General features: G+C 43.8%; 1 protein-coding gene across 5 annotated transcripts in view; it reads right to left on the reverse strand.

Moving 5' to 3' along the window:
* The window catches only part of DIDO1 (death inducer-obliterator 1), a 108,908-nt gene that overhangs the window by 17,672 nt on the left and 67,152 nt on the right, over positions 1–24,084 (reverse strand). For all 5 annotated transcript variants that reach the window (XM_084854370.1, XM_084854372.1, XM_084854369.1 and 2 more), the window contains 7 exons: positions 15,901–16,387; positions 14,894–15,053; positions 13,783–13,899; positions 13,431–13,538; positions 12,687–12,822; positions 11,378–11,921; positions 2,163–2,316 (listed from right to left, as the gene is read on the reverse strand). In XM_084854370.1, coding sequence (XP_084710496.1) covers positions 2,163–2,316; positions 11,378–11,921; positions 12,687–12,822; positions 13,431–13,538; positions 13,783–13,899; positions 14,894–15,053; positions 15,901–16,387 — 1,706 coding nt within the window. The remainder of the gene's footprint in view (positions 1–2,162; positions 2,317–11,377; positions 11,922–12,686; positions 12,823–13,430; positions 13,539–13,782; positions 13,900–14,893; positions 15,054–15,900; positions 16,388–24,084) is intronic.

The raw sequence follows: 24,084 nt of genomic DNA on the forward strand, positions 1-24,084 counted from the left end.
GCACATAGCAAAACAAAAATCAAAAAAACCCACCCACAACTCGCTGTCCATCTTTAAGTATGTAATTAAAGTTGTGATAAAATATTCCCGGTCTACTTCCATAAGGAGTAAACATTTATTTAAAGTAAGGGCGTAATCCTGTGGCCGCTAAGACAGCAGCTAGACGACCATACGATTGTTCAGTTTCCAGCAACCGACCTTGGAACCCGCACTCCAAGGTCAGTTCCCAGAAAACTGCCTCCCCCGCCACCTTGTAGGTGGCGTGGATCGTCCCCGGGCTCTGCAGGGCAAAAGGGGGCATTCCCAGGGGTGGGGAGTGATGAAGTGTGCTTCCTATGAGTCGTCTGGCCTCCCCACCCCACGCTCTGAAGTCCCACAGCTAGACAGCCGAAACCGGCCGTCTAGCCACGAATGCAGGGTGGCTGAAGCACAGTGGAGAAGATCCCCTCTGCACTCCGCCTGCCCTGCATCGGAGAGGCGGTCACCTCTGTGTTCAGAGGCGGCCACCTGTCCCAATAGGATTGCTCCCTCAGTCACTTAAACTTGCTGTTGAAACACAACTTGCTTTGTAAGTATATCATATCTAAAACAAATAATCAGGAAAAAATGGTTGTTACAGGAGTCCAAATGTATTTCTATTTGTTTTCATTAATCAGTTTCTCTCAAAATTCAGCAAATCGGAACTAACACATAATCAAGTTCATGGTCTGCTAAACTCACTGTCAAAACACATTTATTTTCCAAACTAGAACAAAAAATGTTATTCTCTTATCCACAAGTAAGTTTGGGGGTCTCTATGCTTCCGCTTCAAAACATATGAAGATATAAGACGTTTACATTGATTCCTGTGTCATAATTTATTGACACAACATAGAGTTCAAAATGTAAAGATATCAAACACTGTAAAGGGTTTGTGCAAGCGACAGGGGAGGCTTTTCATCACAGCATTAAGGTTTTTTTTTAAAATAATTTGTGATTATCAAGTGGTAACCCACAATACTCTTCCTATATTTTGTCCGATACAGCAGCCTGAGCACTAGTTTGATATTACAATCATCTCATGGTAGTTGGACTCAGGGGTGTGGTGGTATATTTTGAAGTGCAGGCACCAATCATGACAGTCCCCATTCCCATGCGCCCGCCCCCAGAGACACAATTTCAGGCAGCAGTGTTGATCCAGTTTTCATCTTCACCAGGAACAGATCTTTTGTAAAGCTAATGGGACTTAACTGCCAATTCAAGACCAAGCCATCGCAAAATACTTTGCATTACAACAGGATAATTAATTTCCCCCCAACTATTGTGAGAATTGCAGCTAAACTCAGAGGGAACAGGAAATTCTGAGAGAATGGCTGATGAAATCAGCATCTTTGCTAATAAAAAAGTGCCAGCACTGCATTCCAACAAGCCCTGGCTCCATTACGTCACTGGTTGCACCCCATTAAGAGTATCACACCTTCAGGTTATTGGTCACCAAGCACTGACTTATTACGGATCACCAGTTTCTTACCATTTCAAGCAAATACCCCAAATTGGAAGTCAAATCGTTTATGATTAAATGATAATGATCTACACTGATTTACCATGTGGTGATTTGGGATGTGGAACACTTAAAAATGGAACATCACTGGGGTTAGCAGCATTACCTTACTTATTATCCCACCAATACTACTTTGTTTTTAGGATGTACAATACTCAAGTAACGTAACAATACTCTACAGCACTATTTGCAATAAGGACAACATATTGATCCCAGCATGGCTGGCAAACTGATGCTGAATGGGGAGTTTGCACCAAGAATCAAGTAACAGGAAATTACATCTCGCTCTTCTGAATGGGCTGTTGGTTGAAACTTATCTTGCTCTAAAACAGACCTGTATTCAGGCAGAAACATTTAAACCCCTATATATTAATTTAACTGCAGTTGCCTCCACTTAGTAAGTTCAAATATCTGAACAGTAGTTTAATACAACTGAGACCAGAATGAATTATGAAAACCTTAACTGGTTGATTTGTTTAGCTCTCAGGTTAATGCGTATACTTGCGTAAACTTGAATGATAATTAAAGTATTATATGGCTCACATAAATCCTTAAAGCATATTTAATAAGAAGAATCTTTAGCTATAGTTCTCACACAAAGCAAAGCACTTCAAAGTCCCACCTCACTGAGATAATCAAAGGACCCAGAGACAGGGTATGCTTTGGTGACAAACTTTGCCACGTTTTGCATGTTGATGAAGCCTTTCCAAATAGTGTTGAGACGAGAAAGAAAGAGGGAAGTATCTCCTTCTTGAGGTGACCGTATCTCTGACATACTGCAAAAGAGAAAACCAAGGAAGAAAAACTGGGTCAGGTAGAAATCTCTCTTGCTCTCCCCACAACTATCTCTCCATCCCAAGAATTTCCAATGAGTTTTTTTAATTACACATCCAATGCAGCTAGATTTTATAAAGTATATTTAGTAAGTTAAATTAATAGGTCAGAACTGAACTGTAATGTTAGACTCATCAATGTATATTCAATGTAAGGTTGTGATCACAAACTATGAGCAATTAATTTACTGATTTAATTTATATATAATTCCTATTACTCTTAAGAATTCTTAGAGCTATGGCTGCTTCGCTCTTGCAAAAAGAAGAGTATGTCAGGCATGAAGGGAGAGTGAAGTTATGATCCTGCTTTGGGTGCAGAAAATAATTTTATTTTCAATTCAATAGGAATTGAAAATAAAACTGCCCCGATCATACTTCCCTTATATCAACCTATTGTGCAACCACACTTAGAATACCATGTACAATTCTGGTCACCACACTTAAAAAAAGGATAGAGTTGGAAAAAGTGCAGATCTTGTAATACTAGAGCCCAGAGTCATCCCATGAAACTGGTGGGAGATTCGGGACAAATACAGGGAAGCACTTCTTCACAAAGCACATAATTATAAAACTACAGAATTCACTTCCACAAGTTGTAGTGATTGCCACCAATTTGGATGGCTTTAAAAGGGGATTGGACAAATTCCTGGAGGATAAGACTATCAATGGCTACTAGTCCTGATTGGTTATATGCTACCGCCAGTAACAGAGGCAGTATGCCTATGTAATAAGTTTCTGGGTAACTTGGGCAGGAGGGTGCTGTTGCGCTCATGTCCTGATCCAGCATGGCTTTTCTAATGCTCTTAAACAATGGAAGCCAAGCTTTATAATAAAGGAATCATAGAATCATAGAATAGTAGGGTTGGAAGGGGCCTACAAGGCTATCGAGTCCAACCCCCTGCTCAATGCAGGAATCCAAGTCAGAGCATCCCTGACAAATGGCTGTCCAGCCTCGTCTTGAAGGCCTCCAGTGTGGGAGAGCCCACCACCTCCCCAGGTAATTGGTTCCATTGCCGTATTGCTCTGACACTCAGGAAGTTTTTCCTGATGTTCAGTCGGAATCTGGCTTCCTGTAACTTGAGCCCATTATTCCGTGTCCTGCACTCTGGGATGATCAAGAAGAGATCCTGGCCTTCTTCTCTGTGACAACCTTTCAAGTACTTGAAGAGCGCTATCATATCTCCCCTCAGTCTTCTCTTCTCAAGGCTAAACATGCCCAGTTCTTTCAGTCTCTCTTCATAGGGCTTTGTTTCCAGTCCCCTGATCATCTTTGTTGCCCTCCTTTGAACCCTCTCCAGCTTGTCTGCATCCTTCTTAAAGTGTGGTGCCCAGAACTGGACACAGTACTCCAGATGAGGCCTAACCAGTGCTGAGTAGAGGGGAACTAGTACTTCCCGGGATTTGGAAGCGATGCTTCTATGAATGCAGCCCAAAATAGCATTTGCCTTTTTTGCAGCCACATCACATTGTTGGCTCATATTCAGCTTGTGATCGACGACAATTCCAAGATCCTTCTCGCTCGTAGTGTGGTTGAGCCACGTATCCCCCATCTTGTAACTGTGCATTTGGTTTCTTTTTCCTAGGTGCAGAACTTGGCATTTGTCCCTATTAAATGCCATTCTGTTGTTTTCTGCCCAGCACTCCAGTCTATCCAGATCACTTTGAATTTTGTTTCTGTCTTCCAAAGTATTAGCTATCCCTCCCAATTTTGTGTCATCTGCAAATTTGATCAGCATTCCCTGCACCTCCTCCTCCAAGTCATTAATAAAAATATTGAAGAGCACTGGGCCCAGGACTGAGCCCTGCGGTACCCCACTCGTTACCTCTCCCCAGCTTGAGAAGGTCCCATTGATAAGCACTCTTTGAGTCCGATTCTGTAGCCAACTGTGGATCCACTGGATCGTTGTTTCATCTAGCCCACTTCGAGCTAGTTTGCTCATCAGGATATCATGGGGCACTTTGTCGAAAGCTTTGCTGAAGTCGAGGTATATGATGTCTACAGCATTCCCACGGTCTACAAGGGAGGTGACTTGATCAAAAAATGAGATCAGATTTGTCTGGCAGGACTTGTTTTTGACAAATCCATGTTGGCTTCGAGTAATCACTGCATTGTTGTCAAGGTGCTTCCAGATGGATTGCTTTATGATCTGCTCCAGAATTTTCCCAGGGATTGATGTCAGACTGACTGGTCTGTAGTTCCCAGGTTCCTCCTTTTTACCCTTTTTGAAGATAGGGACAACGTTAGCCCTCCTCCAGTCATCTGGCACTTCCCCGGTCCTCCATGATTTCTCAAAGAGAATAGACAGCGGTTCTGAGAGCTCTTCTGCCAGTTCCTTTATGACTCTAGGATGCAGTTCATCTGGCCCTGGAGATTTGAACTCATTCAAAGTAATGAGGTGTTCCTTGACCATATGCCTGTCGATCTCAAGCTGCAATCCTGCCCCTTCAGCCTGTACTTCGCCTTTGCCAGGGGGGTCATAGACCCTCTTTTGGGAGAAGACTGAGCCAAAGTAGGAATTGAGCACCTCTGCCTTTTCTATGTCCTCTGTTATCATTTTGCCATCCTTATTTAATAGCTGAACAACCATTTCTTTCCTCTGCCTTTTACTATGCACGTAGCTGAAGAAAGCCTTTTTGTTGTTTTTAGCATCCCTCGCTAACCTCACCTCGTTCTCCGCTTTAGCCTTCCTGACGCCATCCCTGCAATTCTGTGCTACCTGCCTGTACTCTTCCTTTGTTACTTGGCCTTCTTTCCACTTCCTATATGTGTCCTTTTTTGTTTTCAGGTCATCCCTAAGCTTTTTGTGAAGCCACATTGGCTTCTTCTGTTGTCTTCCACCTTTTCTTCTTGTTGGAATTGTTTGTGATTGTGCCTTGAGAATTTCCTTTTTTAAAAGTTCCCACCCATCTTGGACTCCTTTTCTCGCTAGCATTGCTTGCCATGGGACCTTACTGATCATTGTTCTGAGTTTATTAAAATCAGCTTTCCTAAAATCCAGGGTACGCGTTTGAGTACACTCGGCTTTTGCTTCCCTTAGAACCAAGAACTCAAGTACAACATGGTCGCTTTCCCCCAGAGTTCCTGTAACTGCTACTTTATCCACTAAGTCATCTCTGTTGGTTAGGATCAAGTCAAGGATAGCCGATCCTCTAGTTCCTTCCTCTACTTTCTGTAGGAGGAAGTGATCCGCCACACAAGTCAGGAATTTCCTGGAGGGGCCATGTTTTGCAGAATTTGTCTCCCAACAAATATCGGGGAAATTGAAGTCCCCCATTACTACTACATCATGCTTCCTTAAAACATTGGCTATTTGCTTTTCAAAAGTTTCATCCTTGGCTTCTCCTTGATTGGGTGGCCGGTAGTAGACTCCGACCACCAGGTTCCTTTTATTCTTTGCTCCATTTATTTCAACCCAGATGCTCTCGATGGGGCTACCAAGCTCCTCCTCCTGTATTTCTGTGCAGAGATATGTATTTTTCACATACAGTGCAACCCCGCCTCCCTTTCTGTTCCTCCTGTTCTTTTTGAACAAGTTATATCCTTCAACTGCTGTATTCCAGTCATGAGAGTCATCCCACCAAGTCTCAGTTATACCTATCAAGTCATAATTTCCCTCCTGTATTAAGAGTTCAAGTTCGTTCTGTTTGTTTCCCATACTCTGGGCATTAGTATATAGACATCGAAGACTATGTGCTTCATAGTCTGGCTTTCTTCCTACATGTGTCTGAAGACTATTATTGGGCGCTATCAGCGCTGTTCTCTCCATTGCAGTGCATGCGCCTACGTCCATTGTTACCCCCAACATTACATCTCCCTTCCCCGTAGGATTCAGTTTAAAGCCCTCCTGATGAAGTTCTTCATGCTGTGGCCAAACACGTTCTTCCCAGCCTTTGTGAGGTGCAACCCATCCCTAGCCAACAGCCCATCTTCCAGGAAGTATAGCCCGTGGTCCCAGAATCCAAATCTCTCTTGTCGGCACCACCTTCGTAGCCAGTCATTCACCCGGAGTATTTTTCGTTCCCTTTCTATCCCTCTTCTAACTACTGGAAGGATGGATGAGAAAACTATCTGGGCCCCAAAGTTCTTGAGTTTCCTTCCCAAAGCTTCAAAGTCTGACGTGATCTCTTCGTAGCTCCGCTTGGCGGTATCATTTGTTCCCACATGGATGAGAAGAAAGGGATACCTGTCAGTGGGCTTTATGAGTGCAGGCAACCTTTCAGTCACGTCTCTAATCTGTCCTCCCGGGAGACAACATACCTGGCGAGTCCATGGGTCTTCGCGACATACTTGGGTCTCGATCCCACGCAGCAAGGAGTCTCCCACTACTACCACTCTTCTCTTCTTCTTCTTGTAGGCCTGGGTTTCATCGCCTCTGTTTGACTGACCTTTAGCCTCTTGCTCACTCTCATGCAGGTTCCCCTGTGATTCTTCCTCTGCAGGCTGTCCTCCAGTCTCATCTGCAAGTACCTGGAATCGGTTCCACAGCTCCACCGCTTCCACTGGTGCAGAGTGGCGTCTAGTTCTTCTTCTCCTAACTGTCACCGTTTTCCAAGGAGTATCCTCTACTCCATTTTTCTTCACCTCAGCATTTCCCACTGCCTCATCTTGCTGTTGCTCTTCAAGCTTCTGGTCTGCCCTTTGCTGCTGTAGTTCCCCCATTCTGTTCAAGAACTCTTCGTGTTCTCTTATTCCCCGGAGGGTTGACAGTCGCCGCTCCAGTCCACTTACTTTTTCCTCCAGCAGCGTGATCAACTTGCACTTGTTGCAGGTGTAGGCCATGTTGTTCTCAGGCAAGAAAACAAACATTGCACACACCTTGCAGGTCACCACCACTGGAGAGTCTTGTCCTTCCATTGCCTCTTTTCCCTTTTTGTGTCTAGCTTTGTGATTGTTCTAGACTAGCCTGTGCCTGCTCCTCTACTCAGTAGAGGTTAAAAGCAGAGTCCCACTGGTGTGGAAGTGTGTGTTACAAGACAAATAAATGGAAAAAAGTTAGTAAAGAAAAATAAAAAAAAAATGTTAGGGGCCTCCCCCTTGACCTCCCCTGCCGAACTCCCCTGGCCAACTCCTGTTTGCTCCCCCTGACCGCTCGCTCTGTTCGCTCGCTCTCTGGGAGCTTGCCTGCTTCTGTAGTCCCTGGACCAGCTGGAGCAGCTTGCTCTGCTCTGCTCTGCTCAGCTGGGAGGCGGGAAACAGACTGAAGCTTCCCGCCCAGTCAGCTGCTGGGAGTACTCAGGCCACACCCCTCCAATTCAGTTGGAGCTCTCAGAAGCTCCTGGTGAGCTCACAGCCAGTCAGAAGGATAAAGGGCAGCGCCCTGGGCTTCCTGCAACCCACTTACCTCTTAGCCTCTGTCTCCTTTGTCTCCTTTGTCTCTTCAACCACTGCAACTCCCCTGGCCAACTCCTGTTTGCTCCCCCTGTTCGCTCGCTCTGTTCGCTCGCTCTCTGGGAGCTTGCCTGCTTCTGTAGTCCCTGGACCAGCTGGAGCAGCTTGCTCTGCTCTGCTCTGCTCTGCTCAGCTGGGAGGCGGGAAACAGACTGAAGCTTCCCGCCCAGTCAGCTGCTGGGAGTACTCAGGCCACACCCCTCCAATTCAGTTGGAGCTCTCAGAAGCTCCTGGTGAGCTCACAGCCAGTCAGAAGGATAAAGGGCAGCGCCCTGGGCTTCCTGCAACCCACTTACCTCTTAGCCTCTGTCTCCTTTGTCTCCTTTGTCTCTTCAACCACTGCAACTCCCCTGGCCAACTCCTGTTTGCTCCCCCTGTTCGCTCGCTCTGTTCGCTCGCTCTCTGGGAGCTTGCCTGCTTCTGTAGTCCCTGGACCAGCTGGAGCAGCTTGCTCTGCTCTGCTCTGCTCTGCTCAGCTGGGAGGCGGGAAACAGACTGAAGCTTCCCGCCCAGTCAGCTGCTGGGAGTACTCAGGCCACACCCCTCCAATTCAGTTGGAGCTCTCAGAAGCTCCTGGTGAGCTCACAGCCAGTCAGAAGGATAAAGGGCAGCGCCCTGGGCTTCCTGCAACCCACTTACCTCTTAGCCTCTGTCTCCTTTGTCTCCTTTGTCTCTTCAACCACTGCAACTCCCCTGGCCAACTCCTGTTTGCTCCCCCTGTTCGCTCGCTCTGTTCGCTCGCTCTCTGGGAGCTTGCCTGCTTCTGTAGTCCCTGGACCAGCTGGAGCAGCTTGCTCTGCTCTGCTCTGCTCTGCTCAGCTGGGAGGCGGGAAACAGACTGAAGCTTCCCGCCCAGTCAGCTGCTGGGAGTACTCAGGCCACACCCCTCCAATTCAGTTGGAGCTCTCAGAAGCTCCTGGTGAGCTCACAGCCAGTCAGAAGGATAAAGGGCAGCGCCCTGGGCTTCCTGCAACCCACTTACCTCTTAGCCTCTGTCTCCTTTGTCTCCTTTGTCTCTTCAACCACTGCAACTCCCCTGGCCAACTCCTGATTGCTCCCCCTGTTCGCTCGCTCTGTTCGCTCGCTCTCTGGGAGCTTGCCTGCTTCTGTAGTCCCTGGACCAGCTGGAGCAGCTTGCTCTACTCTGCTCTGCTCTGCTCAGCTGGGAGGCGGGAAACAGACTGAAGCTTCCCGCCCAGTCAGCTGCTGGGAGTACTCAGGCCACACCCCTCCAATTCAGTTGGAGCTCTCAGAAGCTCCTGGTGAGCTCACAGCCAGTCAGAAGGATAAAGGGCAGCGCCCTGGGCTTCCTGCAACCCACTTACCTCTTAGCCTCTGTCTCCTTTGTCTCCTTTGTCTCTTCAACCACTGCAACTCCCCTGGCCAACTCCTGTTTGCTCCCCCTGTTCGCTCGCTCTGTTCGCTCGCTCTCTGGGAGCTTGCCTGCTTCTGTAGTCCCTGGACCAGCTGGAGCAGCTTGCTCTGCTCTGCTCTGCTCTGCTCAGCTGGGAGGCGGGAAACAGACTGAAGCTTCCCGCCCAGTCAGCTGCTGGGAGTACTCAGGCCACACCCCTCCAATTCAGTTGGAGCTCTCAGAAGCTCCTGGTGAGCTCACAGCCAGTCAGAAGGATAAAGGGCAGCGCCCTGGGCTTCCTGCAACCCACTTACCTCTTAGCCTCTGTCTCCTTTGTCTCCTTTGTCTCTTCAACCACTGCAACTCCCCTGGCCAACTCCTGTTTGCTCCCCCTGTTCGCTCGCTCTGTTCGCTCGCTCTCTGGGAGCTTGCCTGCTTCTGTAGTCCCTGGACCAGCTGGAGCAGCTTGCTCTGCTCTGCTCTGCTCTGCTCAGCTGGGAGGCGGGAAACAGACTGAAGCTTCCCGCCCAGTCAGCTGCTGGGAGTACTCAGGCCACACCCCTCCAATTCAGTTGGAGCTCTCAGAAGCTCCTGGTGAGCTCACAGCCAGTCAGAAGGATAAAGGGCAGCGCCCTGGGCTTCCTGCAACCCACTTACCTCTTAGCCTCTGTCTCCTTTGTCTCCTTTGTCTCTTCAACCACTGCAACTCCCCTGGCCAACTCCTGTTTGCTCCCCCTGTTCGCTCGCTCTGTTCGCTCGCTCTCTGGGAGCTTGCCTGCTTCTGTAGTCCCTGGACCAGCTGGAGCAGCTTGCTCTGCTCTGCTCTGCTCTGCTCAGCTGGGAGGCGGGAAACAGACTGAAGCTTCCCGCCCAGTCAGCTGCTGGGAGTACTCAGGCCACACCCCTCCAATTCAGTTGGAGCTCTCAGAAGCTCCTGGTGAGCTCACAGCCAGTCAGAAGGATAAAGGGCAGCGCCCTGGGCTTCCTGCAACCCACTTACCTCTTAGCCTCTGTCTCCTTTGTCTCCTTTGTCTCTTCAACCACTGCAACTCCCCTGGCCAACTCCTGTTTGCTCCCCCTGTTCGCTCGCTCTGTTCGCTCGCTCTCTGGGAGCTTGCCTGCTTCTGTAGTCCCTGGACCAGCTGGAGCAGCTTGCTCTGCTCTGCTCTGCTCAGCTGGGAGGCGGGAAACAGACTGAAGCTTCCCGCCCAGTCAGCTGCTGGGAGTACTCAGGCCACACCCCTCCAATTCAGTTGGAGCTCTCAGAAGCTCCTGGTGAGCTCACAGCCAGTCAGAAGGATAAAGGGCAGCGCCCTGGGCTTCCTGCAACCCACTTACCTCTTAGCCTCTGTCTCCTTTGTCTCCTTTGTCTCTTCAACCACTGCAACTCCCCTGGCCAACTCCTGTTTGCTCCCCCTGTTCGCTCGCTCTGTTCGCTCGCTCTCTGGGAGCTTGCCTGCTTCTGTAGTCCCTGGACCAGCTGGAGCAGCTTGCTCTGCTCTGCTCTGCTCTGCTCAGCTGGGAGGCGGGAAACAGACTGAAGCTTCCCGCCCAGTCAGCTGCTGGGAGTACTCAGGCCACACCCCTCCAATTCAGTTGGAGCTCTCAGAAGCTCCTGGTGAGCTCACAGCCAGTCAGAAGGATAAAGGGCAGCGCCCTGGGCTTCCTGCAACCCACTTACCTCTTAGCCTCTGTCTCCTTTGTCTCCTTTGTCTCTTCAACCACTGCAACTCCCCTGGCCAACTCCTGTTTGCTCCCCCTGTTCGCTCGCTCTGTTCGCTCGCTCTCTGGGAGCTTGCCTGCTTCTGTAGTCCCTGGACCAGCTGGAGCAGCTTGCTCTGCTCTGCTCTGCTCTGCTCAGCTGGGAGGCGGGAAACAGACTGAAGCTTCCCGCCCAGTCAGCTGCTGGGAGTACTCAGGCCACACCCCTCCAATTCAGTTGGAGCTCTCAGAAGCTCCTGGTGAGCTCACAGCCAGTCAGAAGGATAAAGGGCAGCGCCCTGGGCTTCCTGCAACCCACTTACCTCTTAGCCTCTGTCTCCTTTGTCTCCTTTGTCTCTTCAACCACTGCAACTCCCCTGGCCAACTCCTGTTTGCTCCCCCTGTTCGCTCGCTCTGTTCGCTCGCTCTCTGGGAGCTTGCCTGCTTCTGTAGTCCCTGGACCAGCTGGAGCAGCTTGCTCTGCTCTGCTCTGCTCTGCTCAGCTGGGAGGCGGGAAACAGCAACCTACAGGCTTACCAAACTTCTCAGGACATACGTACCCAACATTTAGTGAAGGTGAAACTGCTATGTATCTTGGGTCCGATGAGGATGATGGCTTTGTTAATATTGATTTTGGAGCTGATAAAACAGATCGTGGTACTTCTGGCTTACTTTCCTCTATAGTCACTTTGTCAGGTGTGGGGATGGGATGCATTGCAGACGTCCCAGCAGAAACAGAGGCTGACAAAGTGCTCATGGCAGTTCTGGGATCCTTGCCAGAGACTGTCACAGTGGTGATAACTCCACCAGCATAAGATGTGGGATAGAGAGAGCTCTCATTAGGCAGAGAAGGTTCTGGATTAGTTTGTCCTTGTGTTAAAGGAATGTAAGTTCTTTCCAAGCTTGGCTGCAGAAGTGCTTCAGTTTCAGATTCAGCAACAGGTTCTGGAGCATTCTTCAATTCTTCTTTTGCAGCCTCCACATCATCTGTTGGTGCCGAGCTTTCGAATTTTGACTTCACTTCTGGCTTTGGTTCTGCCTTTTTAGAAGATGATGCTTTGGGTTTCTTTGAGGCTGGTTCATCATCAGATGCTGAAATCTGACCTATACGATAGACAAAATCAACATACATCACTCTGAGCCAGTGTGGTTTGATGGACAGAGTGCTGCACTTGAATCTTAGAGACTGGGAAAGCCACTGTCTATAAAGTCAGAATAACAAGGACAGGGCCTTTTCTGTGGCAGCACCCGATTATGGAATTCCTTCCAAAGGAAGGTTAGATATTTGAGCTGGCAGGGAATTCTGGCAGGGCTGGCAGATTTTTATTCTGCCTGGCTTTTAATTTATGTTTAACTCTGCTTGGTTTTAATTCTTTAATTATGTTATTGTTTGCTTTGTGGTATTTTGTTTTGTAAACTGCATTGGAGGTCCTTTTTAAGGCTGAAAGGCAGTACAGACATGCCTGTATAAATAAACAATGCATCTTACAGGTTTGTGAGAAAAGCAAGACAGAAACCCCTTTGAATGTTTTATATAAATTATAATAAAGAACAAAAAAAAATCACAATTGTGTAGCAAATAACATTAGGCAACAAAACCCAATACTTTGCATCCTTCTTTTCAGAAAGGGAGCTTGCAGTAAAATAAGATACCTTGCTTCTATAGATTCAATAAACAGAAAGGAAATTACAGATGTGGGAATAGCACTGTGAATGCAATGAGTTACTTGAAAACTTGCCCATTAATGTTTTTGAACTGCCCGTTTTTACATTAAGTCTCTGACCAGATTTACACAGCATGGCTTAGATTTCTGCTCCATATTTCTACCACATGGGTATTTGAGCAGTGTTATCAATCCATGTGAATACCTGTACAGATTTTGCAGTTCAGATCAAAAAGATGGGCTCGATGCTGACTTGTTGTGTCCTGTAACATACTGCTGAAAACATCCAGAAGAGGAACACTGCTTTTCTCAGGGGCTGCTCGATCTGACTCTTGTTGCTCCTAGAACACAATGATATGACTTTCTGGTTTTTCATTCATTTCAACTATATATTCAAATAACAGAATCCAGTGAGCTTGCACCAATTAAAAACAAAACACACACAACTGTTGTTGTTGTTGTTTATTAAAGCATTCATTATTACTAAAGTCTGGACATGACCTGGCCTTGCAACAAGTACAGCTGCTACAGAGAGGAATCATCTTGTGTAAATTCCCCACTGGAACTTTGGGTTAAAGGGAGAAAGGGCTGAATAGGGGCATAGGAAGTGTACTGGGTGAATTAATTAATGCATATCGTTAGTCCCTTTTGAAAATGAACCATGCCCAAAGCAACATTCCAGCTAATGGCCAAGGTGTAACTGTGTATTTGCACTCCAAAATGAGGCTCCACTGGGAATCCTGCAAGACATGTTCAGCTGTTGTCACTGCCAGATTGTGCCCTTTCTTTTTAAACATATTTTTTTCTTCTTTAGATGTTAATATATTTTCCAATAATTTAAAGCATGCCATTTTATACTATATGGTATGTTCCCCTGTAGTAACAAGAACTTAAGGAGAATGATGCATAAAATTAGTTGTAAACCAGTACCTCAGTGATTTATACTTACATCAGAGTCAGACACTGGTGGAGAATCTTCCATGTTAACATCTGGGATGGGTTCTTGTTTTACAGCCAATTTCTTATTTTCAAATGTTTTGCGTCTAGATGCCATTATCTATGAAAACCATAACATTATTTGTACATGCATATACAAAATCTATGGGTTTTAAATCACAATCTGCAGCCATTTACCAAACTAGCTGTAATTACTACTATGTAAAAGGACAACTAATTCATACAATTCAATTCCCTACCAAGTTTTTTGAACCAATTTTTGTATAGCAATAAAGTATTTCTATATGCCAATTGACAACATCATCAACAATACTTACTTATTATCACAGAATTGTATTACTTACTGATTTGGCTGGTTTTTCTTTCCACATAGATAGCTCTTTGGATAGAAGTTCTTCTGGCTTCATTCTTACTAACTTTGACAAAGGAAGGTCTTCTCGAAGAACACGATGGAAAAGCCCCTGGAAAGAGAGGATTGTTTTTATTATCAGGGTAATGACTACCTACTTATGCAACTAGCAAAAAGAGCATCTTCTATGTAGTAAATGGTGTCATCTAGTTTATTGATTACTTCTAAAACATCTTAATTGTAAGTAGAATGAAAAATTGTGCCTATTAATAGGTTAAAAAAATTTCTTGAACAATTGGTTGATTTTGTATAGTGAAGAGACTAGAACAGGGGTAGGCAACCTGTTGGCTTCCAAATGGTTTGGACCACAAATCTCATAATCCCTGACCACTGGCCATGCTACCTGGGGTATATGGGAGTTGTAGTTGAAAAATGTGGAAGGCAACAGGTTGCCTACCCCTGTACCGTGTAGCATTACATGTATCTGGAATGGCCAAAAACATCGGTTTTGATCCCAAAATCCACGAGCCAAGAACGGAGCTTATGGAGCAATATACTCTTGGCTCTTTCTCCCACCTTGAAAATCTGTGCCAGCGGATTGGGGGGACACAATGGAATAGTGTGGGAGGTGGTGTGAAATCAGTCTCATATGGAGTTCTATAAAGCTATCATAACTAATAGCCATTGATAGCCTTATCATCCAATAATTTGTCTACCCCGCTTTAAAGCCATTTAACCAAGTGCTAAGCTAGTGGGAAATGCTATATCCTGCAGCAGCAGATTAAAAAAATAACTACACATTGTGAGAAGTACTTTCTTTTGTTTGTTTGGAATTTATTGCCAACCAATTTCACTAGATGACCAAGAGGTTGTAGTATTGACAGAAAAAACTTCTATCCACATAATGCATAATTTTATAAACCTACCATGCTCCTTCTTAATTGTCTTTTTGCTAAACTAAAACGTCCCAAACTTTTTAGTTTTAGCCTTTCATGCTTCCAGAACAACATACAGTAACCTATATTGAGAATGGGGTCAGATCGAAGTCTGCTCGCAGTCAAATAAAAATGGGTTGTTAAGATGTTTTCACTCACTTTCATACAAACCTGATTTTTTGGGTCCTTGAGGTTAAACATAATGCTGCGATATTTACTCTTATACCGATTGTCTGTAGCTTGGAATAAATTAAACATCTCTTTTTCAATATTCAGTGCAATCTTTCCCACTTCGCTTTCTGTCATGACCAGATCATCACTGTCATTTACTCTGCCAAAAGAGGAAAAAAAGACTTGAATTAGAGTACTAGTGAATAACTTAGGCTGTAATCCTATACCCCTTTACCTGGGAGTAACTTCCATTGAACTCAATGGGCCTTACTTCTGAGTAGACATATACAGGATTACACTATTACTATATCTAAACACAGCAATGGGATATGGAGTTTTCTATGACTAGTGGTCTACTGAATTCAAGGAGGAATTTTCCTTCTCCGATTTGATTACCACCCTCCTTTGCTGCCATAACCTCTGGGACGTTTGAAATTACTATAGCTGAAAATCATGTAATTAAAGGGCTATAGGTAGAGCACTGGCTTTGCATGCAGAATTCAATCCCCAGCATCTTGAGATAGGGCTGGGAGATACCCCTGCCTGAAACCCTGGACAGCCATTACTGCCAGTCAGTGTCAACAATAGTGGGCTAGATGGACCAAGGGTCTGATTTAGTTAGTATAAGGCAGCTTCTGATGTTCTTAATGAACTGCTCTTCTGCTGCTGATGATTTGAGACAAGTGGGGATTGGCAATGTCAAAGCAGCAAGGTACCAATAGAAATGCACACGTCTATCTCTATATTGGAAATACAATGCTTTTGTGTAAAAAAAGTTTCAAGAAAGAAATGTAAGATGGTTTTTAAATGACATTTAAAACCTTTAACGTAAACATTAATATTCACTGAATGTTTGCTTCTCAGTAAAAATTCAAAAATGTATTTTAACATGAAACTTATTTTGTATACTTCATCTAAAATGTTAATGACTCTATACTATTCATATGGCAACATAAAGATTATCCTAAAATATATGATTTTGCAGAGTGAGTGTGCTTAGTTCCTACCTTTTCCACAAAATCTCTTTAAGGGATCTCCGTATATTTTGACGAATTTGGGAGTTAGGTTGTGATTGACTGGCAGTTGCAGCTAATTTTGCTTGTGAAGCTGAGGAAGTTGTTGAGAGAGAAGTGGAAGACACCATGGACTTCCTAAGTCCTCCAACCATGCTAGAAGAGGCAATTGTTTTTTTGGAAACTGAGGATGTACCATAAGACAGAGGTGAAGGCTTTGATGATGATACACTGCTTGATGTAGCTGGACCTGTTGAAAGTGAGGACTTCTTAGGTATTACCCCTTTGAAACCTGCAGCAGAGTGTTTAACTGGATGCTTAGTTAGTGAAGTACTAGTAAATGCAGCAGGTTTCTTTTGAGGCAGATTTCTAGTTTGGGAAGACATCTGTTTCTCAATTGCAGAAGTTGACACAATCATTTTCTTCGATGCTATAGAAGATTCTGCTGGTTTATCTTCAGTCTTCCGCTCTTCTTTTTGTGCTATTAAAGGAACAAAAGCATAATAAAATGTGCTATCTAAATTATGATATTTTGGCAACAGGTAACAAAGATTTAACAACAATTGGCATGATCCAATAACAGATGGGCATGATTTAGACCCACTGATTTGAATGGGAGAGATTTAAGTGTGTGCTTAACTCTCTTAATGAAATCAGTGGGATTAAAGGAGCTCAGCTTTGCCTGGGCTTACCCTACAACGTGTATAGTTCACCACCATCTTATAAAAAATACAGTAGTAAACTATAAAGGTTATTATTGTGCACAGCACAAAACAATTTATTTATTTATTTCTATACCGCCCAATAGCCGAAGCTCTCTGGGCGGTTCACAAAAATTAAAGATTAATAAGATTTCTGAAGTTGCATTATGTGCACTGGTTTTTTTAAAAGTGCATTATTTTTGTATACACTTATTAGACGAGTAACTTGGAAGCCGTAGAGAGGGATGGCTGGGGGAAGATGCATGCTGCACAGATATGCCTCTCATTCCCCCCAACATCTTGTCACTTCGATTGCATCCATTGCTGGGAAGAGGAGGAGGCAGAAAACAAGGATCTACTGAGCCCTACTGGAATCTTCTTTGGGGCAAGTGGATTGTCCCCATGTTTATTAATAGAAAAGACAATAATTGTACAGCAAGGAGAGAACACGCATACATACAAGAATGAAACTATTTCATGTGTGTGTGTGTGCGCGCGCGCGCGTGCATGTGTGTGTGTGTGTGTGTATATATATATTACATTTTTCAAAATAAAAATAGATCCATCTTCAAAGATTGCACACATGGGTTAACATTACAATAACACACACAAACAATGAATATAAAGAAAGAAGCCCATTGGGTTCATTTCTTATTCCTGTTTCCTTTCCAAAGGGTTACAAGAATGTTTTAAACTACTCCATAGTCCTATTCTTTTCCCAGTCACACAAGCTGCTTTTGAGCAGGAACAGGGGAGAATACACACATTCTAAATTATTTAAACCAGCTTTCCCCAGCCTGGTGCCCTCCAGATGTTTTGGACCACAATTTCCAGCATTCCTGACTATTGGCTATGAGGGTTAGGACTGATGGGGGTTGAAGTCCAAAACGTCTGAAGGGCACCAGCTTCGAGAAGCCTAATTTAAACACATGTTTTACCTGTATCAAATATGTCAAAATTATCAGTGTTCTAAAATGGCCATACAGATTAATTTAACATTCTTGAGAGAGAATAGGTCAGAATAGCGCCAGGCTAAACAAAATTAATTTTATAAATCTAAATAAATATTGTGTCTCTTAATGAGTATAATTTTACCAGCAGCACTTCAGAATTTTGTCTGTAACATGTGAATAGTTTCATTTGAAGAAACTTCAGTGTGAAGCTGCCTAAACACAGACACCTTGCAGCCATTTCTGATCTTGCAGCAATACTTTTTTTGCTGCTCCAGCAATCACAAAAATGGCTATGGAGCTATCTCCATCTAGAGCTTCACTTGTACTAAAGCTTGTCCATGACTGCACTGATGGAAAAAAGTAATCAGTTTGCATGTGTAAAACAGCTTTCAGTGACACTAAATACATTCAATATTACTCTCGTTCCATTTGCTCAAGTTCTTCTCAGTGTGGATTTCCCTTACTGCTCTACCTAAGTCACCAGTGTATTTTACTAAGAGACATTACAGGAATTTCTGCAGATTTTTTTTATAACCCTTGAAGAAGGCCTTAAAATAAAAATAGTCTGAAACACTTTGGGCTTTTTTTTTTTTTTTTTTTACAAATCAAATATTTCTTCCAGCATCTTGAGAAGTTTCTCTTCCATTTGTGGGTCTACCTAAATACTAGGAAACTATGCTGGGCCCTCTCATGGAAAGCCAAAGTTAGTAGAAACAAAAAGGTGTTATATAGCCATGTCCGTTACTCTGATAAACTGAAATAATTATTCCCAACTGCAGAAACACACTATTGCAATCTGCATTTTAGCAGTCATTTAACTCTATGAACTAATTCCTTGTTCTTACTTGAGGTGGTGCACCTGTCTGAGCTGTATCATTCAAGAGTAAAGGTGGAGGCCCTCATGACTGAATGCTCCTCCAAAACTAGGTATCAGGGAGAACCTTTCTAGTCTTGCCTTGAAATGTTAATTTCCTGTGGCATGGAGTTTTTATTTGTTTTTGTTTTGGTAGAGGAACATTCAGTCACCTGAAGTGGTATAGACAATAAAGTTTTAGCACCTCAAGGAGAACTGGCCTAAATTAAGAGCAAATTGAACACCACCTGAATATAGGGAGGGACATAGTAGGGAGGGACTATGCTTACTTGTGGGATTGTAAAATGAAAACAGTTTAAACATATATAGCCAGCTATCAACTATACAGTCCACAATAGCATTACTTTATTTCCATACTTATCTTACATATCACACCCCTTAAGTTGATGTAATTATGCATCACACTAGTCATAATTGGAGCTAAGGCTGCAATCCTATGTACATTTATTTGACAGTAAGCTGAACACAAATTGGACATTTTTAAGTAAACATGCATAGGGCTGTACTAAACAAATGGAATAATGTATTTAATATTTTTGTGACCTTTTTCCTTGCCTCCAAAACATTTTCCACTCATTACTTTATATGACTGTCTATATTTTGCAATTCACTATAAACATGACACTCTACAGACATTTATGCATCAGCAGATCTGCTTAGTTGTTTGCTATTAATGTGTGTATAATTCTGTGTGGCGATAAAAAAAATGGTAATTATCAGGTAATTATCAAAATGCCAGTAAACCACAAAGCAAGAATAAATTAGAACCTACATGTACATCACTTCCCATATCTAAGGTACTGGAAGAAAGTCAAGATACTGTGCAAGTTTGGCATTCTGCATATCTTACCCCTCCCCAACAAGCCAAATATTACGTCAAACATTGGAGCCATTTACCCTCTATCTGTACATCTGTAATTTAAGGTAGCACACATAATGGGTTGTACTGCTATGGGTGAAGTGTTTTTCTATGCTTGCCAACTCCATCTAGTTATGTTGTCAGTTGCAATTTCATTATAAAAGATTGCTACCAATTGTTAGGCATGTTTAATTGCCAGATACACCCAAGTCTGTGGCAGGTAAAATACCTTTATTATAGATATCTCTGCACAATCTTCTGCCACACAACTGCTAAACTGCATGCTACAGGGTGGTGGTATTGCCATTGTATCTGCACAAACTGCTACCTTCCCTGTCACATCTTGGCCACCTCACAGCACCAGTTCATGGCCACTGCTAGCGATGCTGCACTAGGATTGCTTCCCACTTCAACATCCATCGATCCCACTCCACTGAATTCTGTGCCACACAACTGCTTGACAACAGCACTCAGCCGTCCACTGGCAGTAACTGTTGTCTAACTGTTGTCGTCATACCAACTCCACTGCTATAACAGCATCCAAGGTTGGTTTGTGACAGCAGCACAAATTTTCATGCTGAGCTGGCACATATTGATCATTGCAGCCCATCCTAAATACCCATATGCTATAACAGTGATTCAATAAAAGCTAGAAATTGAATTCTGATTGCTATGGTTCCAAGTTAAATGGCAAATATTTTAATCTTTATGTTCCCATAGTATTTTTGCTTAGCTTACTAGCCGATTCAGAAACAGGTCACTTCTTAACTCTTTCCCATTAGGCTTATTAAGATCAGAGGTCCAGCACCTCAACCCCCAATGTGCTCAGCCAAGTCTGGTCAGGACCTATGGAAGCCATGCCTTTTGGTACTGGCATGTAATATGCTGTTCCCCAATTAACACCCCCCCCAACACACACACACACACACACACACACACACACACACTTACTTACAAGCTGTTGCTGTCCCACTGGAATTCCAAGTGGTTGCTTGTCCTAATCTACTCAAAACATTAAGCATTCTCCCAATTTTCTGTGCTGGTACTCTTCCATCAACAGGATCTTATCACCCTACTACTGATCATTGCTAATTTTGTGATGAATTATAATAGCATAGAGCAAACAGAACTTTATGTACACAGGAATTCTGTATAAGCTCTAAATGTAATATTGGGCATAAATTATAGCATTCAAGAAGCTGTTTTGACTTTCAAATATTCCTTGTTGAAAGAATTGACTAGATCTGAAATTGTATGGGCAATGCATGCCTGACAAAATCTTTTAAGTCCAGTGTGTGTGTGCGGGGTGGGGTGGGGTAGTACAGTATCTCACCAATACCAGAACTCTATTAAATCTACTTTCCAAAAATTCTAAAGCATATGGTGTACTCAAGAAAATTTTAGACCACATTTAAAAGTCATGTTTTTGTCTTCCTACAAACATATTAAGAAAAGGAGTCCTAAGACACCCTTTTGGCTTAAAAAAAAGAATAGTCAAAGGTAAGGGGCTTCCTGGGACTGCAGTGGTCCCGCTCAGCAGATGCTAGAAATACAGGAATAAGATACTAATGAATTTCATGTGGCACGGGTGTATTTTTGCTAGCCAAACTTGCCTTTAGTAAAAGTGGTTGTCTCTACACCTGAAACTTAACAGGATCAAATCTGCATTTGCTTGAGAAATATCTGAATATCCACAACTGTCACTGTGTAAAATGGCCTTTCCTGTTTATGTACGCAAAGCCAAAGTGAGGTTGTTTGGTGTTACAGTTCCAAATTATCTCTAGTTCATTATCAAAAGTAGGTCCCCAAACATCTGAGTAACTCCTGGGACATATGTGGATATAAGGTAAGGAAACTTGCAGGTTTTATTGGGGTCTTTATATAATAGATTTGCAGGAATCTCTTTTTCTCTTGAAAGTTCCTCCAAAATGCAAATAAAATGTGCTACATTTTAAGAATGATGGTGCATGGCAAAGTTTGGAATCGCCAGATGAGGTAGAACTGCCGAAACTAAGCAGACAGACCTATTCAGCCTCTTGGATAGGAGACTGCCAAAGGCCCCATTTAAGGGCAGGATACATTTTTAAGTTTAAAGAAAGAGATCAACAGCCAGATTTCCTGCTTTAAATAGATGCATATTTCAAACAAGGGACAAGAAGAAAAACCTGAAGAGGAGTAGCTGGGCAAACACTGGGAAAGGGAGACATGTCACTAGACCAGGCTGTCGTCAGCGAGACATAAAAGTCCCAATAGGAGAGATGACAGACAGTAGGGGCTGTCTGCATCCTGTGTTGATTCTGCACCATTCTTGATTTTTCCGCAGTCTTCTGCTGCTGCCCATCCTTATGCATTACCACAGCAAGCTCAAATCCTCAGAAATAGTTGTGCTAGGATATACACACACACATTTCTTGTGTCTTGAAAGATAATAGCAGGGCAGAAGAAAAACAGGCACGCTCTTCAGGCACCATGCACAATTTTTAAAACATTGAAGCAGATGGGGTTTCAAATTGCTGGCAGGCTTGTTGCACTCCTATTCAGGAAAGGGGGAGGGAGATTGTAAGACGGGTTTAATAGCAGAACTGCTGCCCAGAGCAGGTGAACACAAAGAGCAGCTGCAGCAGATGTCAGCCCTGATCAGTTGGCAGGAAGCTTTGAGGCTTGGGGGGGGGGGAGCCGAGATCAATGATTTGATGACACAGTAGTTGCATAAGGCTGAGAGTGCTGTGCCTCCCAAGGGCTCACTGTATAAGTGTCTCACCAAGCAGCTGCTACTGGGAGACATGACCAGCCAGGACCATAAGAGAAACTCCAACTTGTCCCAGCCAATGTTCAGATCAAGATAATGGGACCATCTCCATTCTGAGTAAACAACTCCATTTATCTGGACAATGGGGGGAAAGTGGGTTAAGGTATTTGCTTGCAAAGGTTTACAGATTTGTACCTGTATGTGCAAAATAATGACTTGAGAAAATAACAGACAATTCCAATGACTAATACAGGTGTTACAAAACAAAGACCAAATCCACCTTTACTACAAATAACTTGGTGTGCAGAACTCAACTTTATGAGAAAGAATCTCAGAGGATTACTCATTGCCAATTAACCCCTAACATAGAAGAGCAGTTTTCAAAACTGTTTTCCCAGTCCAGGAAAAATATAGGCTTCAGGGACCTATATTAAATCACTTGGGGATTAAATGTGCACAGGAAGGGCTTGCTTCATTGTGGGAAGGGTTATGAATTCATAGTGGCCATTAGCCAATGATTTCTTGAAGGAGGGTTTTTATGTTTACTAGAAATACACCCAATGAAAAACTTCTGAAGGAGTACAATCTTCTGAAGGAATTACTCGATTCTTCTTTGAAAGTCAAATAAAATGGAGAAATGTTATACTGCATCAGTTGAAAAAGATTCAGTTGAATCAAGCCTCAGGAAATGGTAGCGAAAGGCCTTAAATTAACTTCATGCCTTCTACCAGCACTGGTTCTTACAGTCTTCAGAAATTTTAATATTTATTCAGAGGTGGTTAATCTTAGGCAAGTGGACCACAAATCCAGTCTGAAAGTGTCACTGTAGCACACATTACAGTAATCCTGCAGTCCACTGTGCAAGGTGTTTTTCACCTGTAGATTGCTGAGCTGAGAAGCAGGCAACAGCACTGCACAAGACAAGAAAGCAGTGCAGGACTAGCCTTTTGCACAGCCATACCCTCTCCAGGGATGCCACGAACTTGCTTATGCCACTTATGGCACCTGAGCTCAGGTTGTTCACCTACCATCTGGGATCTGTTAAGTACATGGAAGGATAGCGAAGCTTTGGACATAGTAAGATTAAACATAATTTATCTCCTTGGGTACAAATTGTAACAAAGCTAACACTGTCTAAGAATATGATCTGTCCCAACCTCAAGACAACGTCTAAAGTGCAGACCTCATGGCCACATCTGGTCTAATGTTTGGATTACCCCCATCCCCCGCTTTTTTGTACTACCTTCCCTGATAATTCTGGAGACTGCACTCTTTAATAACATTTTGGTTGGTCCCAATAACATCACTCAACTATGGATTTTGGATTCCCCCCCCCCCCATGAACTAACACAGCTCTTTGCTTTTTATGTAGCTAAGGATATGTTACACTACACGAACGCAAATATAGGCATTTATTTTAGATGTACAATTCCCATTCCCCTCCCCATGTCTGTACTGAGGGTTGGTTTAGTACAGTCCACATCCCAGGGGAACAAAATTGTGCATGCATCTATTAGCCCCTACACAAAGCAGAATGTAGGCACAGATGCCAAAAGGCATGGGTTGGGATTCAATACCTGCACTAGGACTTCCTGCCAATAGAAATGCTTCTCTACACTTAGCGTTTCACAAGGCTCAACCACATATGTGCAGCTTCACATATGTAGCTTAGGGTTGCTGGTATCAAGATGGAACTAGCCCCCAAAACATGGTGGAAATCAGGTGTGTCTGTGGTTGTCCAGACATCATGCTAAACTATGGTTAAGTGAGCCTGCTCCTCAGCTCATACCTTCCCCTTCTCCTCGCTATGTTGCTGTGAGTTCAAAAGCCTTCACTTCTGCTTTTAACCACAGCTTCCTGCACCATCCAAATCCAGCAAACTGTGGTTAATCTTAATTACGGGTAGTTCTAAACAAGTCAACTTCAAACTGTGGCTTACAAAACTGGCTTGTTTGAAACAAACCAGAGTCGAGATTGACCACGGTTCCATGTTCATATGACAAGGGAAGTTATGGTTAATCAAAATTGGAAATGAAAGGTGC

The sequence above is a fragment of the Heloderma suspectum genome, chromosome 4 (genome assembly GCF_057233095.1).
Source record: "Heloderma suspectum isolate Gila_16-S chromosome 4, 16-S_ref, whole genome shotgun sequence".
NCBI lineage: Eukaryota > Metazoa > Chordata > Lepidosauria > Squamata > Helodermatidae > Heloderma > Heloderma suspectum.